The sequence below is a fragment of the Schistocerca americana genome, chromosome 6 (genome assembly GCF_021461395.2).
Source record: "Schistocerca americana isolate TAMUIC-IGC-003095 chromosome 6, iqSchAmer2.1, whole genome shotgun sequence".
In the NCBI taxonomy this organism is placed as follows: domain Eukaryota; kingdom Metazoa; phylum Arthropoda; class Insecta; order Orthoptera; family Acrididae; genus Schistocerca; species Schistocerca americana.
This window is the reverse complement of record NC_060124.1, coordinates 581,298,519-581,315,712: the sequence shown is the minus strand read 5'-3', so window position 1 is coordinate 581,315,712 and position 17,194 is coordinate 581,298,519. Positions and strand designations below refer to the sequence as shown.

At 40.8% G+C, this 17,194-nt stretch overlaps 1 protein-coding gene across 1 annotated transcript in view; it reads left to right on the top strand.

Moving 5' to 3' along the window:
• Nucleotides 1-17,194, top strand: part of LOC124619835 — a 226,122-nt gene that overhangs the window by 124,324 nt on the left and 84,604 nt on the right. Inside the window, exon 2 of the mRNA XM_047146443.1 lies at nucleotides 2,576-2,737. Coding sequence (XP_047002399.1) covers nucleotides 2,721-2,737 — 17 coding nt within the window. The 5' untranslated portion in view covers nucleotides 2,576-2,720. The remainder of the gene's footprint in view (nucleotides 1-2,575; nucleotides 2,738-17,194) is intronic.

The window sequence follows — 17,194 nt, the reverse complement described above, 5'->3', positions numbered from 1 at the left end:
CTGCCTCCCATAGTTAGCACCATATCCGGGAGAATGGAGTCTTGCAGGGCTCTTTATTGAGTGTATTTCTATTTTTAGTGGCCATTAATGGTCTAGCAGCAGCTGTAGGGCCGTCCGTCTCACCCTTTCTGTATGCAGACGACTTCTGCATTTCGTACTGCTCCACCAGTACTAGTGTTGCTGAGTGTCTGCTGCAGGGATCCATCCACAAGGTGCAGTCATGGGCTCTAGCCCATGACTTCCAGTTTTCCACCATGAAAACGTGTCTCATGCATTTCTGTTGTCATCGTACCGTTCATCCAGAACTAGCAGTTTACCTTAATAATGATCCACTCACTGTAGTGGAGACATATCGATTCTTAGCTCTGATTTTCGATGCTCGTTTGACTTGGCTTCCTCATCTTCGTCAGCTTAAACGGAAGTGTTGGCAGCACCTCAGTGCCCTCCGCTGCCTGAGCAACACCAACTGGGGTGCAGATCGCTCTATGCTGTTGCAGCTCTACAGAGCCCTTGGTTCAATCCCGCCTTGACTATGGGAATGTGATTTATGGTTCAACAGCCCCCTCATCATTGCGTTTGCTCGGCCCATTGCAACATTGCGGAGTTCAACTAGTGCCAGTAGCTTTTAGGATGAGTTCAGTGACAAGTGTACTAGTGGAGACTGGAGTCCCTCCTTTGAAGATCAGACGTGTACAACTGTTCACCAGTTATGTTGCACACATTCATAGCTCTCCTGAACATCCTAATTACAGTCTTCTTTTCCCAACCAAGGTGGTTCACCTCCCGCATAGGTGGCCCAGGTAAGGGCTAATGCTTGTGGTTCGTGTGTGATCCTTTGGTGGCGTCCAACCAGGAGTCCATCTATCCCCTGGACCAGTCTCGTCATTCAGTGGTGTTTTTGTGGACCCCAGGGCACATCGGCATCCCAGGAAACGAACTTGCCGACAGGCTGGCTGAACGGGCTATGCGGAAACCACTTCTGGAGACAGGCATCTCTGAATCTGACCTGTGTTCTGATTTACGCCGCAGGGTTTTTCGGCTTTGAGAGACGGAATGGCATAACAATATGCACAACAAACTGCATGTTATTAAGGAGACTATGAATGTGTGGAAGTCTTCCACGCAGGTCTCTCACAGGGAACCAGCTGTCCTCTGCCGGCTCTGCATTGGCCGTGCTTCGGCGACCCACGGCTATCTCCTGCACCATGAAGACTGCCTCAGTGTTGGTGCAGCGCCCGGCTGGCAGTGGCTCATATTCTGGTTCACTGTCCCACTTTGATTGCCCAGTGACGAAATCTTGGATTACCAGGCTCGTTACCACTCATTTTATTTGACAATGTCTCATTGGCTAATTTAGTTTTACGTTTTATTTGTGAGGGTGGGTTTTATCATTTGATCTAAGTTTTAGCGCATGTCCTTTGTCCCTCTGTGTCCTCCACTCTAGTGGTTTTAGGGTGTTTACTGTCTTCTGTTTCTAGCGTCTCTCTTGTTTTCTTGTCCTCTTTTGTTCCTTTTAGTGTTCATTGCTTATCCTTTGTTGTTGTGGTTTTTCCTTTCTTTCTGTTTTGTGTTATAAGTATCAGCTGTTTTATTCTCACACTTGCGGCACTGTTATATTAGGAACAAGGGACCAATGACCTTGTAGTTTGGTCCCTTCCCCTCTCTTTTAAACAAACAAACAAACCAACCAACCAACCAACTCCAGATGGCTCTGACTCCAGTTCACTCGCAGGTGATCAGTGAGCTATAGGAGAGACAGTAAAAAATCTGTATATGTGCACGTGTGTAAGCACACTTTCCCTATTGATTCTATTAAATATTTTGTCTTCACTTTTCAGTACATTTCTCTTCATAGTGGTACCATTACTTAGAAGCAAAGTCATTCCACTGGTGGTGCAAAGCATTACTACCTGTTAAAACTTTTTACTTACTCCTAGTTTATCAGTGAGTTTCTTCCATCTCTAGAGGTCACTGTATTTCAACTGGGTGCCTGAAACATCCTATGTTGTTCCCTTGGTTCCCAGGCATCATATACATTTTTGTGTAGTGATCACAGGCTGCATTCAGTACCATCCTTACCGAGCAATGCAGCCCTGCTGGCTAGAGGTATGTTATAGGTGGACTAATGACCCTCTCGTATCTTTTCATACTAAAAGCAGTCACTGGAGCAGGAAGACTGCAGCAGACATTTGCGATAGTGTTTTGCTCCAGGTAATGGGGTTCTGTAGGTGTGGAGGAAAAAAAAACTGAAGGATGATTTTGTGGCTGTCTTCTTGTGGGATATATTCCTGCCTTGCTAAAAGATGGTGTGACACAACAAGACAGGAATAACCACATAGAAGTGTAAAGGTTAATTTTCAGAGCATTTACAAAATTGTACAGATGAAATTTTTTAGTACTTGTGGGTTAAACAAACTACAGTACTTACTTGTACAATGATATGCAAGGAAGACGTTCTTGGTCAAGACTCAAAACAAGTATCCTGGTACCTCTCTCAGAATGATGATCTGAATCAACATTTAACTTGGGATGTGCAACGTCAGTTGATAGTAACCAGTCTCCTTTTTCTTTTCAGAGTCTCAAGGGGTGAGAGTGCACCATGAAGCCTATAACCAGACACTGGGAGAGCAGTCTCTTTCACAAGATCACCATTTCAAACTTCCTCTCCCTGCTGACATCTTGAGGTAGTGTACAGAAGTGACAGCAAAATCCTGACGGCCATGGAGATAAAATCCTGGTAAGTTATTTGTGGTCTTCAGCCTAGATATCTTTCTTGGGAATTATTAAGTGTTACTGTTGTAAGTCCTTTTATTTAATAACAGTGTAACTGTAAGCGACTAAAATTATACCAGAACTTGAAGCAGAAGACCAAACCCAGAGCTGTAATCCAGCCAGCATGGGTCACTGAACTGCCTGATCAGCAAAAGCAACTATAAGTGAGCCACAGGTGACAAAGGGGGGCTGCTATGAAAAGAAATGACACCCCAGACTGTCACTCCTGGTTGTCGGCCTTTATGGTGGGCAACAGTCGTGTTGGTATCTCATCATTCTCCAAGGTGTCTCTAGATATGTCTTCACTGATCATTGAGTCTCAGTTCAAAGTGGAACTCACCACTGCAGACAGTTCTATATCAGTCAATGGGATTCCAGGCCAAAAACGTGTCTGGAGATGCTCCGGACATTGGTGGGATACCGAACTGATTGTTACCTGCCATATGGCCTGACAACTGGGAGTGATGGTCTGGAATGCCATTTCTCTTCAAAGCAGCAACCCTTTGGTTGCCCTCTGTGGCATCCTTACAGCACAGTGGTACATCAGCAGTTTTTTTATGCCCTGTTTTGTTAAAATTCATGGCAACCATTCTGGGTACATATGGAAAGAGTTTCTACTGTTTGTCTTCATGGCTGCCATACCCTACCTTGGCCAGCAAGGCCTTTGAATCTCTACCCAACTGAGAACAATTGCAGCATTTTGGACAGGGCCATCCAACTATCTTGGGATTTTGATGATCTAATGCACCACTTGGACACAATTCAGTATTATATCACTTAGGAGGACATCCAGTGATTATCAATCAAGACCAAGCCAAATAATTACTTCCATAAAGCCCAGAGGTGGCCCAACACATTACTGTTATGCTCAATATGTGAAGCTCTTTCTCTTGAATAAATCATTCAATATTTGTGAAATTATGATCATTCATTTGTCTGCACATGCACTTCACATCTGCCAATTTGTGCCTCATTTGGGTAATTCCTTCACGGATTTCTTTCTTTCCTCTTTTGTATGAGTGTTTTACATGCCTATAAAGTGCATGTCATGTTACAAAACTGTTGTGTTGGCAGAAGAGCCAACACTGTGTTACTAGAGGAGGCCAAAATGCATGCATTTAGCTCATGCAGACTGGCATGAGGAGGGAAGGACTATACTGACGTGAGGTCTGGAACATGACAAGGAATTAGAAATCAGAAAACAGATGTAGGTAGTTGATACTTAACTTTAATCAATTTATGATGAACGTCGCTCTTGACGGTACATGATTCACAATATTATCTGTTCAGATTATAGTAACTGAATATGGCACCTTGCTAGGTCGTAGCAAATGACGTAGCTGAAGGTTATGCTAAATGGTTGTCCCTGCAAATGAGAGCGTATGTAGTCAGTGAACCATCGCTAGCAAAGTTGGCTGTACAACTGGGGCGAGTGCTAGTGAGTCCCTCTAGACCTGCCGTGTGGCGGCGCTCAGTCTGCAATCACTGATAGTGGCGACACGCGGGTCCAACGTATACTAACGGACCATGGCCGATTTAAAGGCTACCACCTAGCAAGTGTGGTGTCTGGCGGTGACACCACAAAAACCATGTCAGTTGGTAATAGAATATTCTTGGTAATGCAATAATGGTGTCATTTGTGTTGCTTAGTGAAGAAAGATATCAAAATATATTTTGTTTATACAGCAGAATGTGTGGCATTTATGTTGCTATGACTGAAGTGTTTATGCTAACTGTAAAGTTAAAGTGCTAGAAACAGTGGAAAAAGGCCTGAAAGTGATGGAGGACTTAGACATAACTTAGATGTAACTTGGTGTACAACAAATCAAAGAAACATGGAAAATCTAAACTTGGCTCAAGTGAATTTAAGATACAAGATCTTCTAATACATACAGTTTTTGCTTTCTGATAACCATGAAAGACAAACTGCAGGAATTCTTTGTTACCAGCAAGCTCTCAGTATTATGAGTGCTGTGAAACCTGGAAAAATTCTGCAGGAAATTCTGTGCTGTAAAAGCATCAATTGTGTGGGGCAAAAATAATACGTTGTGATAGTATGTGGCAGGAATATGTGTAAAAATGAACTCAAAATAGCAACTAAAAGTTTTACAGCACTCATCATGTAAATAGGGGATCAAAAACTGATTGTAGTAAGCAGACCACACAGGCAAGACCTCCTTCAGTACACAGAGATCCAAAAAGCTAATAGGATGTACAGAAAAATCAGCCAGTCCACTTAAAATGCCTCTTCTTGACATAGCTACATAGCTAATCTGGAAAAAAACCATGTTACAATACAACATGAATCTGAATGACAGTTGCAAAACACAACTCAGATGGACAATTAAAGTGTGTTGGAATAATGTTTATTCTAGAAACATCAAGTGACGACAAACATTTTGTGTTATTTTCTGTTGAGATAACAGCACATAATATTTAAAAACATAATTATTATGTTTTGTATGTACTGATCTTCTTGTAATGATTCCGACATCTTTTTCTCAAAACCCATGGTCTAGGTAAAGTAACCAGTCAAAAATTAACACGTTAATCGTAGTGATGCAAATATTAATACTGCAAAGTCATATAGTGCCTGTAATGCCTAAATGACTACACTGTGCGGGTATGGCATATTTATCTCTCAGATACTGCCCAAGTAGTCTTACTAAACATTCTTCTTCTGTAATACACAATGTAGCCATAATTATTGACAGATAAAAATACCATATCCTTGTTCAAGATTTAGTCCATCTATCAGTTATTAGAAGCAGATATTTATGCATAAAAGTATACAAAATTGAGTGCATACAAAAGGATCTCCTCAGAATTAGACCTTGGTGAATTTGCAGTCCATTTACAATATGAAAAGTGGGAAGGAGGGTTTCCAGGAACAAATGTGCACAAAATGTTTAATAAATTTTTGACATTATTTAAACTAAAATCTGAGGAAGCATATCTCAAACAACTGTGTACTATTAGAACTTCACAAAGAAACACATAGGTGACAACATGTACCAAACAATCTTCTGTCTGTCTTAGGTATAAGCAAAGCAGTCTGGATCATTATCAGGCAGAGACCAATGTTGGACACCACCACCTTGCTTCACAAATTAAAAATAAAAATGTACAGATAAACCACCAAAAAATATTAGTAAGCTTTATGAATGTATACTCCAGCAGCATTGCTGAGATGATACGACAGAAATTTCCCGGCACATATCTCATTCAGCAGTGACCAACCAGCAAACTCAGTGGCACATATAATATGCCAATTAAATAAAAAAAAATACAGGTCTAGGTAAATCTGAGTTTTTGTTCTTAAAGAATGCTCAGTTACCATAAAAATGCCACTAACAGAAAGAAATAGTTTATCATTCGAGTCTGGCTACTTTTTCATATGCCTGAAGCAAGAAAAAGTATTACCTCTACTCAAAAACAGTGATGTGGAAAATTGCAGGCAAATTTCAGTGCCATCTTCCATTTCCAAAATAATAGAAACAGTAATAGAAAATATATTAAATAATTGCCTAAATGACTCTGTGACAGCCTTGACTGCAGATTTCTAGACCTGCGGTATCAGGTGGGAATTTGTAGGACTTCCCTTGATAGTACAGGGGTGCATTACACAAAGCAAGCAGCTACATGGGTAGCAGATTACTCGTGGAGTGCACATGAGTGTTTTTTAGGCCAACTGATAGTTTGTAATACTCTGATGAACACTCACCATTCGAAATGCAAAAGGGAAGTCAGACTTCTTTAAAGTAAAGACACTTCAACTGTCAAAATTTTATTAGTAAATTTTTGAAGTATTCGTTATGAATTTCTTGAATTTACTGCCCTGTAGGAAAGTTCTTGCACTCAAATTATTCTTGGGACTTAGATCTGGCTAAAACCCAAAGCAGATAGCTCTGAGGTATTTGGTTAGTCATGGAACATGTATCAGAAAGACAAACTGGATGTGATAGGAGGGGGAGTGTTCACTGCAGTTGACAAAATGTGATCGTGAAGTTATTTGGTCATATGTAACACATATAGGTGAAACCTAGTTAATTGTTGAATGTTTTTACCAGCAATACAATTCCACTGCACCAGTCATTCAAAGTAAGTCTGTGGTCAGTGACACACAAATCTCAAACCATGCAATACTAATTGGAGGTGATTTGAATCTACTGACTATAGACTGAGATGTCTATGGATACATTGCAGGGACTACAGACAGAAAGTTGTGCAAAGGACTTTTGAAATGTTTTCTGAAAATTTCCTTCATCAGCTAGTTTGGAAGCCCACACGGACTGGAAATGTCTCTAAACATTGTAGCTACAAAGAGGCTGGACCTCATCAACAGTGTCAGTATAGAATCATTGGTGATCATGATGCCATTATAGCAGTTACAAAAGTTAAGAAACCAGCCAAGAAAGCTAGGAGAGTGTTTCTGCTAGAAAAAGCAGATAAGCAGTTCTTAGCATCTCACTTAGACACTGAATTGATCTCACTTAGACACTGAATTGATCTCACTTAGACACTGAATTGATCTCACTTAGACACGGAATTGATCTCACTTAGACACGGAATTGATCTCACTTAGACACTGAATTGATCTCACTTAGACACTGAATTGATCTCACTTAGACACTGAATTGATCTCACTTAGACACTGAATTGATCTCACTTAGACACTGAATTGATCTCACTTAGACACTGAATTGATCTCACTTAGACACTGAATTGATATCACTTAGACACTGAATTGATATCACTTAGACACTGAATTGATATCACTTAGTTTCAGTATGGTGGACGTAAAGGAATTATGGCAAAGTTTAAGCAGATTGTAAATTGTGGCTTGGAGAACTATGTGCCTAGTAAGTGGATTAAGGGCAGTAAAGACATCAGCACTGTTCAACAACAAAATTTGGAAAATGCTGAGGAAGCAGAGGCTGTTGCACTCTCAGTTCAAAACAAAACACACAAAATGACAACAAGCAAAAGTTAGTAAATATTTGTGTGTCTGTGAAGAGATCTACGTGCAAAGCATACAGCTACTACCACCATCATACATTAGCAAAAGATCTGCCAGAGAACCCAAGAAAATTCTGATCCTATGTAAAATTGCTAAGCAGGTGTATGACTGCCATCCAGTCGCTTGTTGACCAGTCTGCTGTGGCAGCTGAAGATAGCAAAATGAAAGCTGAAGTTTCAGATCTCATGTTTAAGCAATTGCTCTTGCAGGAGAATCATACAACGATAGCATTGTTTGATTTGAACAGACTCCTGTATGGACAACATAGTAATAAGCACCCCTTGTGTAGAGAAATAACTGAGAGATGACAAGAAATAAGTTAACAGACCCAGAGGAAATCCCAGTTCAGTTTTATAGAGTGTACTCTATGGGACTGGCCCCTTAGCTAGCTTGCTATTGTCACAAATGTCTCATCCAACATAAAAGTCCCAAGCGACTGGAGGAAAATGACTTCTGTATATATAAAGGGCAAAAGAAGACATCTGCAGAATTACAGATCAATATCCCTAATATGGTTTGCTGCAGATTCCTTGAACATATTCTCAGGTCAAGAATCTTATGTCCATGAATCAGCATGGTTTTAGAAAGCATTGTTCTGGTTTTAGAATGCATTGCTCATGTGAAGCTCAGCTTGCCCTTTTTTCATATGATATACTGTAAACTATGGATGAAGAGCAACAGGCAGATTCCATATTTCTAGATTTCCAGAAAGCATTTGACATGAAACCCCATAGCAGAATGTTAACAAAGGTGTTAGCATATGGAATAGGTTCCCAGATATGTGAGTGACTTGAAGACTTAAGTAATAGAACCCAGTATGTTATCCTCATGAGAGTTCATCAGAGACGAGTGCTGTGTCCACAGACTTAACCGAATCATGCATGCCCCGCTGTCGCTCAGCCCGGCCGCACATGCGCGGTGGTCGGCCTTAGCTTCACGTTGCGGCCACTGGAGGTTAATGGTGTTATCTCTGGCAGAAGACGTCGTGCCATTCAATAGTTGTTGCCTGCAGCTCCCTCTGTGGCCACAAGATATAACGGGATCACGGACCTGACACCACGGCCACTCGCTCTCGCTCGCTAGCTGTGTCAATATCGACGTGTTATTGTATAGATCTTATATAACAACCTTGGGCTTAGAACTTAGTTACAATTTGGATTTCACTGTGGATTTGTGAATTGTATTGTGAACTTAGTTACATAGCTACTTGCTATGAGAGCAACAGAGGGTGCCTGCTTCAGTGTGGAGAATAAAGATAAGTAATCTTCCTGATTGCTGGCACCTTACTTTGAGACTAATCTTTTCTCGGCCATCAGATCTTGCGTCACACCACGGTCATGTCCTGCTACCAATTCCAATTTATGTTTGCCACCCAGGCAGACACAAAAATGAGGGTAATGTCAGGAGTGCCCTAGGGAAGTGTAATACGCTCACTATTATTTTCTGTAAGCATACATGATCTGGTGGACAGGATGGACAGCAATCTCCAGTTGTTTGCTGATGATGATGTGGTGTACAGGAAGATGTCAAAGATAAATGACTGTGGGATGACTTAGACAAAATTTCTAGTTGGTGTGATGACTGGCAGCTAGCTCTAAATCTAGAAAGATGTAAGTTAACAGTTAGTGCAGATGTAGGAAAAATAAACCTGTAATGTTCAGATACAGTGTTAGTAGTGTCCTGCTTGACACAGTCACGTCATTTAAATATCTGGGCATAATGCTGCAATGTGACATGAAATGGAATGAGCATCTAAGTGTTGGGGCAGGGAAGGCAAATGGTCAACTTTGGTTTATTAGGAGAATTTTGGGAAAGTGTGGTTCATTTGTAGAGGAGACCACATATAGGACTCTAGTATGAACTTTGCTTGAGTACTGCTAGAGTGTCTGGGATCTTCACAAGGTTGGATTGAAGGAAGATATCAAAGCAATCCAGAGGTGGGCTGCTAGATTTGTTACCAGTAGGTTTGAACAACATGTAAGTGTTACAGGATGATTTAGGAACTCAAATGGGAATCCCTGGAAGGAAGGTGATCACTTTTTGAGAAACACTATTGAAAAAATTTAGAGAACTGGCATTTGAAGCTGATTGCGAAATGATTCTACTGCCGCCAACATACATTGTGCGTAAGGACCATTAACATAAGATTCAAGAAACTAGGGCTCATACTGAGGTAAGTAGACAGTTGTTTTTCCCTTAGTCTATCTGTGAGTAGAACAGTCAAGGAAATGATTATTAGTGGTACAGGGAATCCTCCACAATGCATGATGTGGTTGCTTCTGGATTATGTATGTAGATCTAGGTGTAAATGTTATTTGTAGTAACAATTCAGTTTCAGGTCCAGAAGTAGTATAGTCAGTATATGAAAGTTGTTCTTGAAGTCTGGACAAAGGTGACCATGTAAGTGTCATTTTCATGGATCTTTCAAAGGTTTTGGACCCTCTTGACTACAGAATTTTATTACATATCTTATAGACGTTTGAAAAAATAAGTAGATTGATTCTTACCAGGAAAACAGGTTGCAGCGTGTTGAAATTCCACATACATATACTGACAACCCACTTGCCAAACAAAATATATTGATATATGCATCCTCAGGGCACTATATTAGGCTCTTTCTTTTCCTAATCTACATTAATAATTCCTCACAGTGTGTCATGAATGGAGACAAATACTGTTTACTGATCACAGAGAAAACAGCAACACAGTTTACAAAAATCCAATGACACTCTGAGATGTCCATAACCTGTCACTGAAGAGTAGAGTAACGTACTGAAGAGCCAAAGAAACTGGTACACCTGTCTAATGTCATGTAGGGCCCCTGCGAGCATGCAGAAGTGCCGCAACATGATGCGGCATGGACTCGACTAATGTCTGACGTAGTGATGGAGGGAAGGGACACCACAAATCCTGCAGGGCTGTCCATAAAGGTATAGGAGTTCAAGGGGGTGGAGATCTCTTCTGAACAGCACATTGCAGGACATCCCAGATATGCTCAATAATGTTTGTGTCTGGGGAGTTTGGTGGCCAGTGGAAGTGTTTAAACTCAGAAGAATGTTCCTAGAGCCACTCTGTGGCAATTCTGGATGTGTGGGGTGTTGCATTGCGCTGATGGAATTGCCCAAGTCCATTGGAATACACAATAGACATGAATGGATGCAGGTTGTCAGACATACTTGTCCAACCAGGCAACATGTTTCCAGTCATCAACAGTCAAATGTTGGTGTTGAAAGGCCCTGGAAAAGCATAAAGTGTAGTGTCATGTAGTCACCAAGGTTACATGAATGGGCCTTCAGCTCCAAAAGCCCATTCCAGTGATGTTTTGTTCAATGGTTCACACGCTGACACTTGTTGCTGGCCCAGCACTGAAATCTGCAGCAATGTAGGAAAGGGTTGCACTTCTGTCACATTGAACGATTCTCTTCAGTTGTCATTGGTCCTGTTCTTGCAGGATGTTTTTCCAGCCACAGTGATGTCAGAGATTTGATGTTTTACCGAATTCCTGATATTCACAGTTCCCTCATGAAATGGTCATACGGGAAAATCCACACGTCATCGCTACCTTGGAGGTAAAATGTCCCATTGGTTGTGTGAACTATAACACCATGTTCAAATTCACTTAAATCTTGATAACCTGCCATTGTGCAGCAGTAACCAATCTAACAACTGAATCAGACATGTGTTATCTTATATAGGCCTTGTGAACCACAGTGCCATATTCTGCCTGTTTACATATCTCTGTATTTGAATACACATGCCTATACCAGTTTCTTCAGTGCTTGAGTGGATAAAGAGCACACACGTCTTTAACTTCCAGTTGAATAAAGAAACACAGTGATGTTATATTAAAAAGCCAACAATGCTGTATTGAAATGTGTAGAAGGTATAAAATTCATGGTGATGAATGTAGACTGCCAATTGAAATGAAAGATTATTTCAAGAAAGAGAATATATACAATTTCTTATGCCATTCAGATCCAGTGCATGACATTTATGGTCTGAAAGTGATCTAATTTGGATACATGCATTCAGTTCTCAGTTATGGGATTATGTTTTGAGGAATAAAAGGTGGGAACATGCAGACTCTTCAAATTACAGGAAAGGGTAATACGAAACATGAGAAATGGCAATAGTAGGTCTCATTGTGTGGAGCTATTTAAAATACTAGAAATTCAGACTGTCATGCATAAATATAATACAATTTACATCATGAAAAATCTGACCCAAACAGCTCAATACATGAGCAGGAAGCCAGGTAGTCATTATTTACATCTAAACATGAAAAACAAGTCTAAAGCCAAAGTAGTGTGATACATTTTGAACTGAAATTGTAGAACAATAATCAATAGGAATTAAACATATGGACAATCCCAGAGTCTTGAGCCAAATGTTTAAAAAACATTTATTTAATAACAGTTATTACACTGCAAAGTGACAATTAAAATATCCTAAAAAGGCACTTAACATCCTTTAACATGCAGTATTTAACAATATAAAAAACTAGAAATGCTATAGGGTTAATTATCTAAATTATACAAACTGTAATAAATTTTGTATGAAAAATCAAGCAATGGAAACTCCATGTTGGAACTCAACAATATTAGGAAAAGATAGATGGTAACTTACCATAATGATGACATGTTAAGTTGCAGACAGGAACAATGGAAACACATTTACATATTAGCTTTAGGCCACAGCTTTCATCAGAAAGGAAGCACAAACACATTCATTCACACAAGCAAGCATGCTACAAACATACAACCACCACCTCCAGCAGCATGGACCAGAATGCATGCCAGAGAGGGCTGTCATGTGAGTGTATAAGTGCCTTTTCAATTTTATTGCCTGCAACTTGACAAGTCATCTTTACAGTAAGTAGCAATCTGTCTTTTCTGATATTGTAGAAATTATGTATGTTATTTTACCACAGATTGTATCCATAACAATGTACATTGTAGCACAGATGGATGGAAGAATGAATGAGTAAATAAATAAAGTCTAATGACTTTTTTCAGCTAAATGGCCAACCTAACGGATTGCAGTGAAATGTTCTGTCTGATAAAGAGACACAGATAAAACTGGATAATGTATCCTCCTTCCTTGGTTTAATGTTAGACAAGAATCTGTCAGTAATCTGTTTTGGGAACATCATACTGTCCTACAGCAAAAAATGTTTAAAAAGACCAATAAAGCCTTTCCAGGTTTCTTGCCACACAAGTGTGAACAAAATGTTTTGGAGAGAGACACTCCAAACTAGTTTAACAGTGGACCAGGTGATTTTTTTTTTTTTTTTATGTTGCTGAACATCATGTCTGCCCTGCCAGTGCATGATACAGACTGCTACATCTTCTGTCTTATTGTTTCAAAGGCTAGTTGCCAAGCTGCACTGAGGTCAAAATTCTTCTCTGTTGACAAGATTTATTGATATTCTGCCACGATCCTGGGCATCTTGAGATTGCTACAAAACACTATGAAGCACGTGAAACTGCACTGCCAGTGTACTGTTAAGGTCCATAGTTAGTGCCACTGGTTCACTGGTGTAGCCTCTAATCATAGTATGTGACATTCTTAAAACAATCAAACTGGATCCAAGAGATATATTGGTGAGTTTTGATGTTGTTTCATTATTCATGAAGTTCCCTCTCCAAGTACTGCTGGTTTTCCTGGAACTACATTTTAAACTTCCCATGTTAAACTTCTTCCATCGCAACATACTATCTGCATGATGGATACTGTTACAAACAAGTTGATGGAGTTCTGGTGGGCATACATCTATCATCTGTCATGATGAAGTTCTACATGTAGGGGTCTGTAGCGGTTGCACTAAGGACAGCACCTCACTCACCCAAGCAGTGTGGTAATGATGGAGGGGCACTTTAGATGAATTCCTTGATCACATCAACGTGATTTATAAAAACATTAATCTTACAAAAAAGATTGAGGAGGAAAGCTGCTTCCTGTTTCTGGATGCCTATGTAGAGACGAGACCTGATGGCATTCCAGGGCACTGAATATACAGGAAGCCCACTCACAGGGACCTGTATTGTCCAATGACTAGTTGCGATAATCCAGGGCAATGATACTCTTGCTGTCAACGTTGGTTTTCAGCGCAAATACCATAGGTGGCAAGCAACTTACTGGTGGAACTTCACTTCCTTAAAAAGGCATTTTCTTCCAATTAAAGTGACCCACTAAAGGGTCAGTGCAGAAAAACTTTCACTGAGGTAGGCAATAAATATTAGGCTTCTTAATATAATAAAAAAATTTTGAATCAATTAACAAGAATATACAATAATTTATCGGTTTACAGTTGCGATAGCATAGGCAAAAGTTAAGCATTTTGTCTACAATGGCTAGTTCACTGACTATCTGATGAAGACTGTCTTAAAGACTTAAGGTGAGATGGATGTCTCTGAACACAGTCACAGTAATCAGCTGAGATACCAAAGTCTGGGATGCGTGAGGGTCAAGAAGCCAAGTCTTAGCATAACAAGGACAAAGGCTGCTTGCAGCTCCAAATAATTCTTGTGGCAGCATTCCCCAGCTTGGCAGGCTGGCTCAACTGCTGGACAAGTGCTGGGCAATGGCTTAAGTGCCGATGGGTAGATGAATTGGACATGAAATATATGCAACCATATGACATGGAGCAATAAAATAATTCAATTCTGGCTTCATCTCCTAGGGACAAAGCCACTGCACTCTGTCAGAGAGGCAAGTACCTGCAGTCACAGTGGTGGCATTGAGTTGTTCTCTATAACACGCCTCATGTTATTGTTATATCATATGGATGCATATTTTTCATCATCTTGTTGTTGTGGACCCTGTGCTCTCATGTATAAGCCACACGTGTGGTACTGTCAAGTTTGTGGGCTACCTGCCTAGACATAGCAACCACCTCCAGGGGAGATATGGTGACACATATTTGTGTCTATGATGTTGACATCACTGCTGTCAGTGTCTGGAAGATGCAATGAATCCATTAGACTGTTGTCATTGTCTGTCGGAATGGATGTCAGCTGCTGAAGACATGAAGCAGTTGGGAGACAGTGTCAGGGGCTGTCACTCCAAGATGTGGTGTGGATCAGATCTAGAACAGGAAATGAGGAGAAACCTTCCACTGGGGCTGCAGGGGCCTTGTGAGAGTGTACTTAATTGAGGTACGTGTGGCGGCTAGGGCAATCTGATAGTTGGAGCTCGACATGGCCCTGCTAGGGTGGTGAGTGAAGCAAGCCAGCACCCATTGTTGGAGGCCCTAGAGAAAACCAGTGCCCATATGTTTACCCAAAGGGTGTAGCGGTAGTGGTGTTGGGATGGGAGTGTAGGATTGGAGAAATTGACTATGGAGTGCTGGGACTGTTGTTGACCATCATGAAGTTTTTCTGCCGGGCTTGTCCTGTCCTGTGGTGTGGAGCGATAGGAGACGAGACCATGATGATGGTGCAACTTTGACATCTGTGTTTTGAAAGGGACAACAGGCTTTTTAAGCCATATGGAGTGGTTGTACATGGTCCAAATGAATGCCATTCTCTTCAAAAAGTGTCAGAATTCTGCCAACATTATTGAGGCCTGTTATCTCCTACAATGGTTTCCAGTAACCCCTCAGTGGAAAAAATGCATGATAAAGGCTTGCACGATTTTTGCCAGTGAAGCCAATTGCACCCACAAAACATAGATAAATTTGTTCCCAGCATCACCTGAAATCACTAAAAAGGAGCCCAGGAAAGGCCCAGTGAAATCCAGATGAATCCAGGAGCAATGAATATTGCCTCAGGTGTTTTGGTGGTAACAGTTCCTCAATGACCCTGGTGGAGCGACATCAATACCTGGCATTGGAGAGCTTGTGGGATGATCATCCTGATGTGGTCATTGTCTTTGTGCAGTAAGGAAATGCCATTGTGCATTGACAGCTCATGCCAACAATGCCAAAATACCTGAAACTCCAGGTGCTAGAAGAGTTTGCAATCCATCCTATGTTTCACAAACTAGATGTTGTCACAGAGGACAGAATCCTCTTGCGCCAGTGAATTATAGTTGTGATATCTATTGGAAAATGTGTGATGGCAGCCTCTAACTTTGCACCTATGCAGAAGTGGACTTAAACTGCAGTGCCAAAGTTGGCATTTTGCCCCCGCCAGAAGATGGGATAACACATGAGCATTTCCGTGCTGCACTGTTGAGCAGTAATGGATGTTGTAATGGTACACAGAAAGGGACAGTACTCAGTGTTGCAAGGGCCAGGCATCAGTATTAAACAGTGGCATAAGTGGCTTATGATCTGTTAAAACATTGGATATACACATAATCATGTCATACGAGTACCTTGAGACCAAAGGTGATGACCAAAGCCTCTTTTCCTATTTGACTCTGATTGTAGTGGTGTAGGTGTCAGTTTTTGGGGCAGACACAATTAGATCCTCCTTTCCATTGATTTTTTGAGAAAGAACAGCCCCAAGGCCAGAGTCAGATGCATTTGCCCTGACAATTAGCAACTTGTAGGTGCATCAGCTGAAGCAATGCAAGTTTTAAGTCCCAAAAAACCTTGTTGCAAGTAAGGGGAACAATGTCATTTAACAGTTTTCTGAATTAACTTGTGAAGTAGTTCAGCAATAGACACTGCATGGGGAATGAACTTTTGGTAGTAGTTCAACTGACTCAACACTGCTTTCAGTTGTTTGGTATCCATTGATTGCATCTACATGATGGGGAGTCAGGCATATCCCTGAGGAACTGAAAATATGCCATAGATATTTAACCTGTGGCACAAAGAACAGTATTTGGCTGTGTCATACTTAAAGGTACCTTTTCAGAGAGCACTAAATAAAGCTTCCAAACTGGGGCTGTAAAGTCCTTTGTGTTTCTGACAGTGATGAGGATATCATCTAGATAATTAGCCATGCCCAGAACTCCCTACGTCAGGTGTTCCAAATATCATTGAAATATGGCTGGTGCATTGGTGATGCCAAAAGGCAGGTGATTGTACTGAGAAAAAAAAAACCAGATGAGGTGTTAATGACTAATACATGCTTGCAGTGTTCATCTAGAGGTAACTGTAAATAGGCACCTCTAGGGTTAACTTTTGTGAACAGAATGCCACCTGCAAGTTTTGCCATGATGTCTTCTGCCTGTATGATAGGATAAGTGTCGATCACAATTTGTCTGCCTGTGGGCATGAAATAACCACAGATTCTCAAGGATACATTTAGTTTTTCAACTATCACTGCAGCAGTAGTAGTGTTGTAGTAGTGTTGTTGTAGTAGTAGTAGTAGTAGTCCATTGACTGTTGGCTACTGGATTCACAATTCCTTCCTTTTGCAGCCTTTGTAGCTTGAGGCAAAGCTTTTCTACTTCTGAGCCTTGAAAAACTTAGGTGTTGCTGAGGGCTGCAAGGAGGTGTGTGCTTGA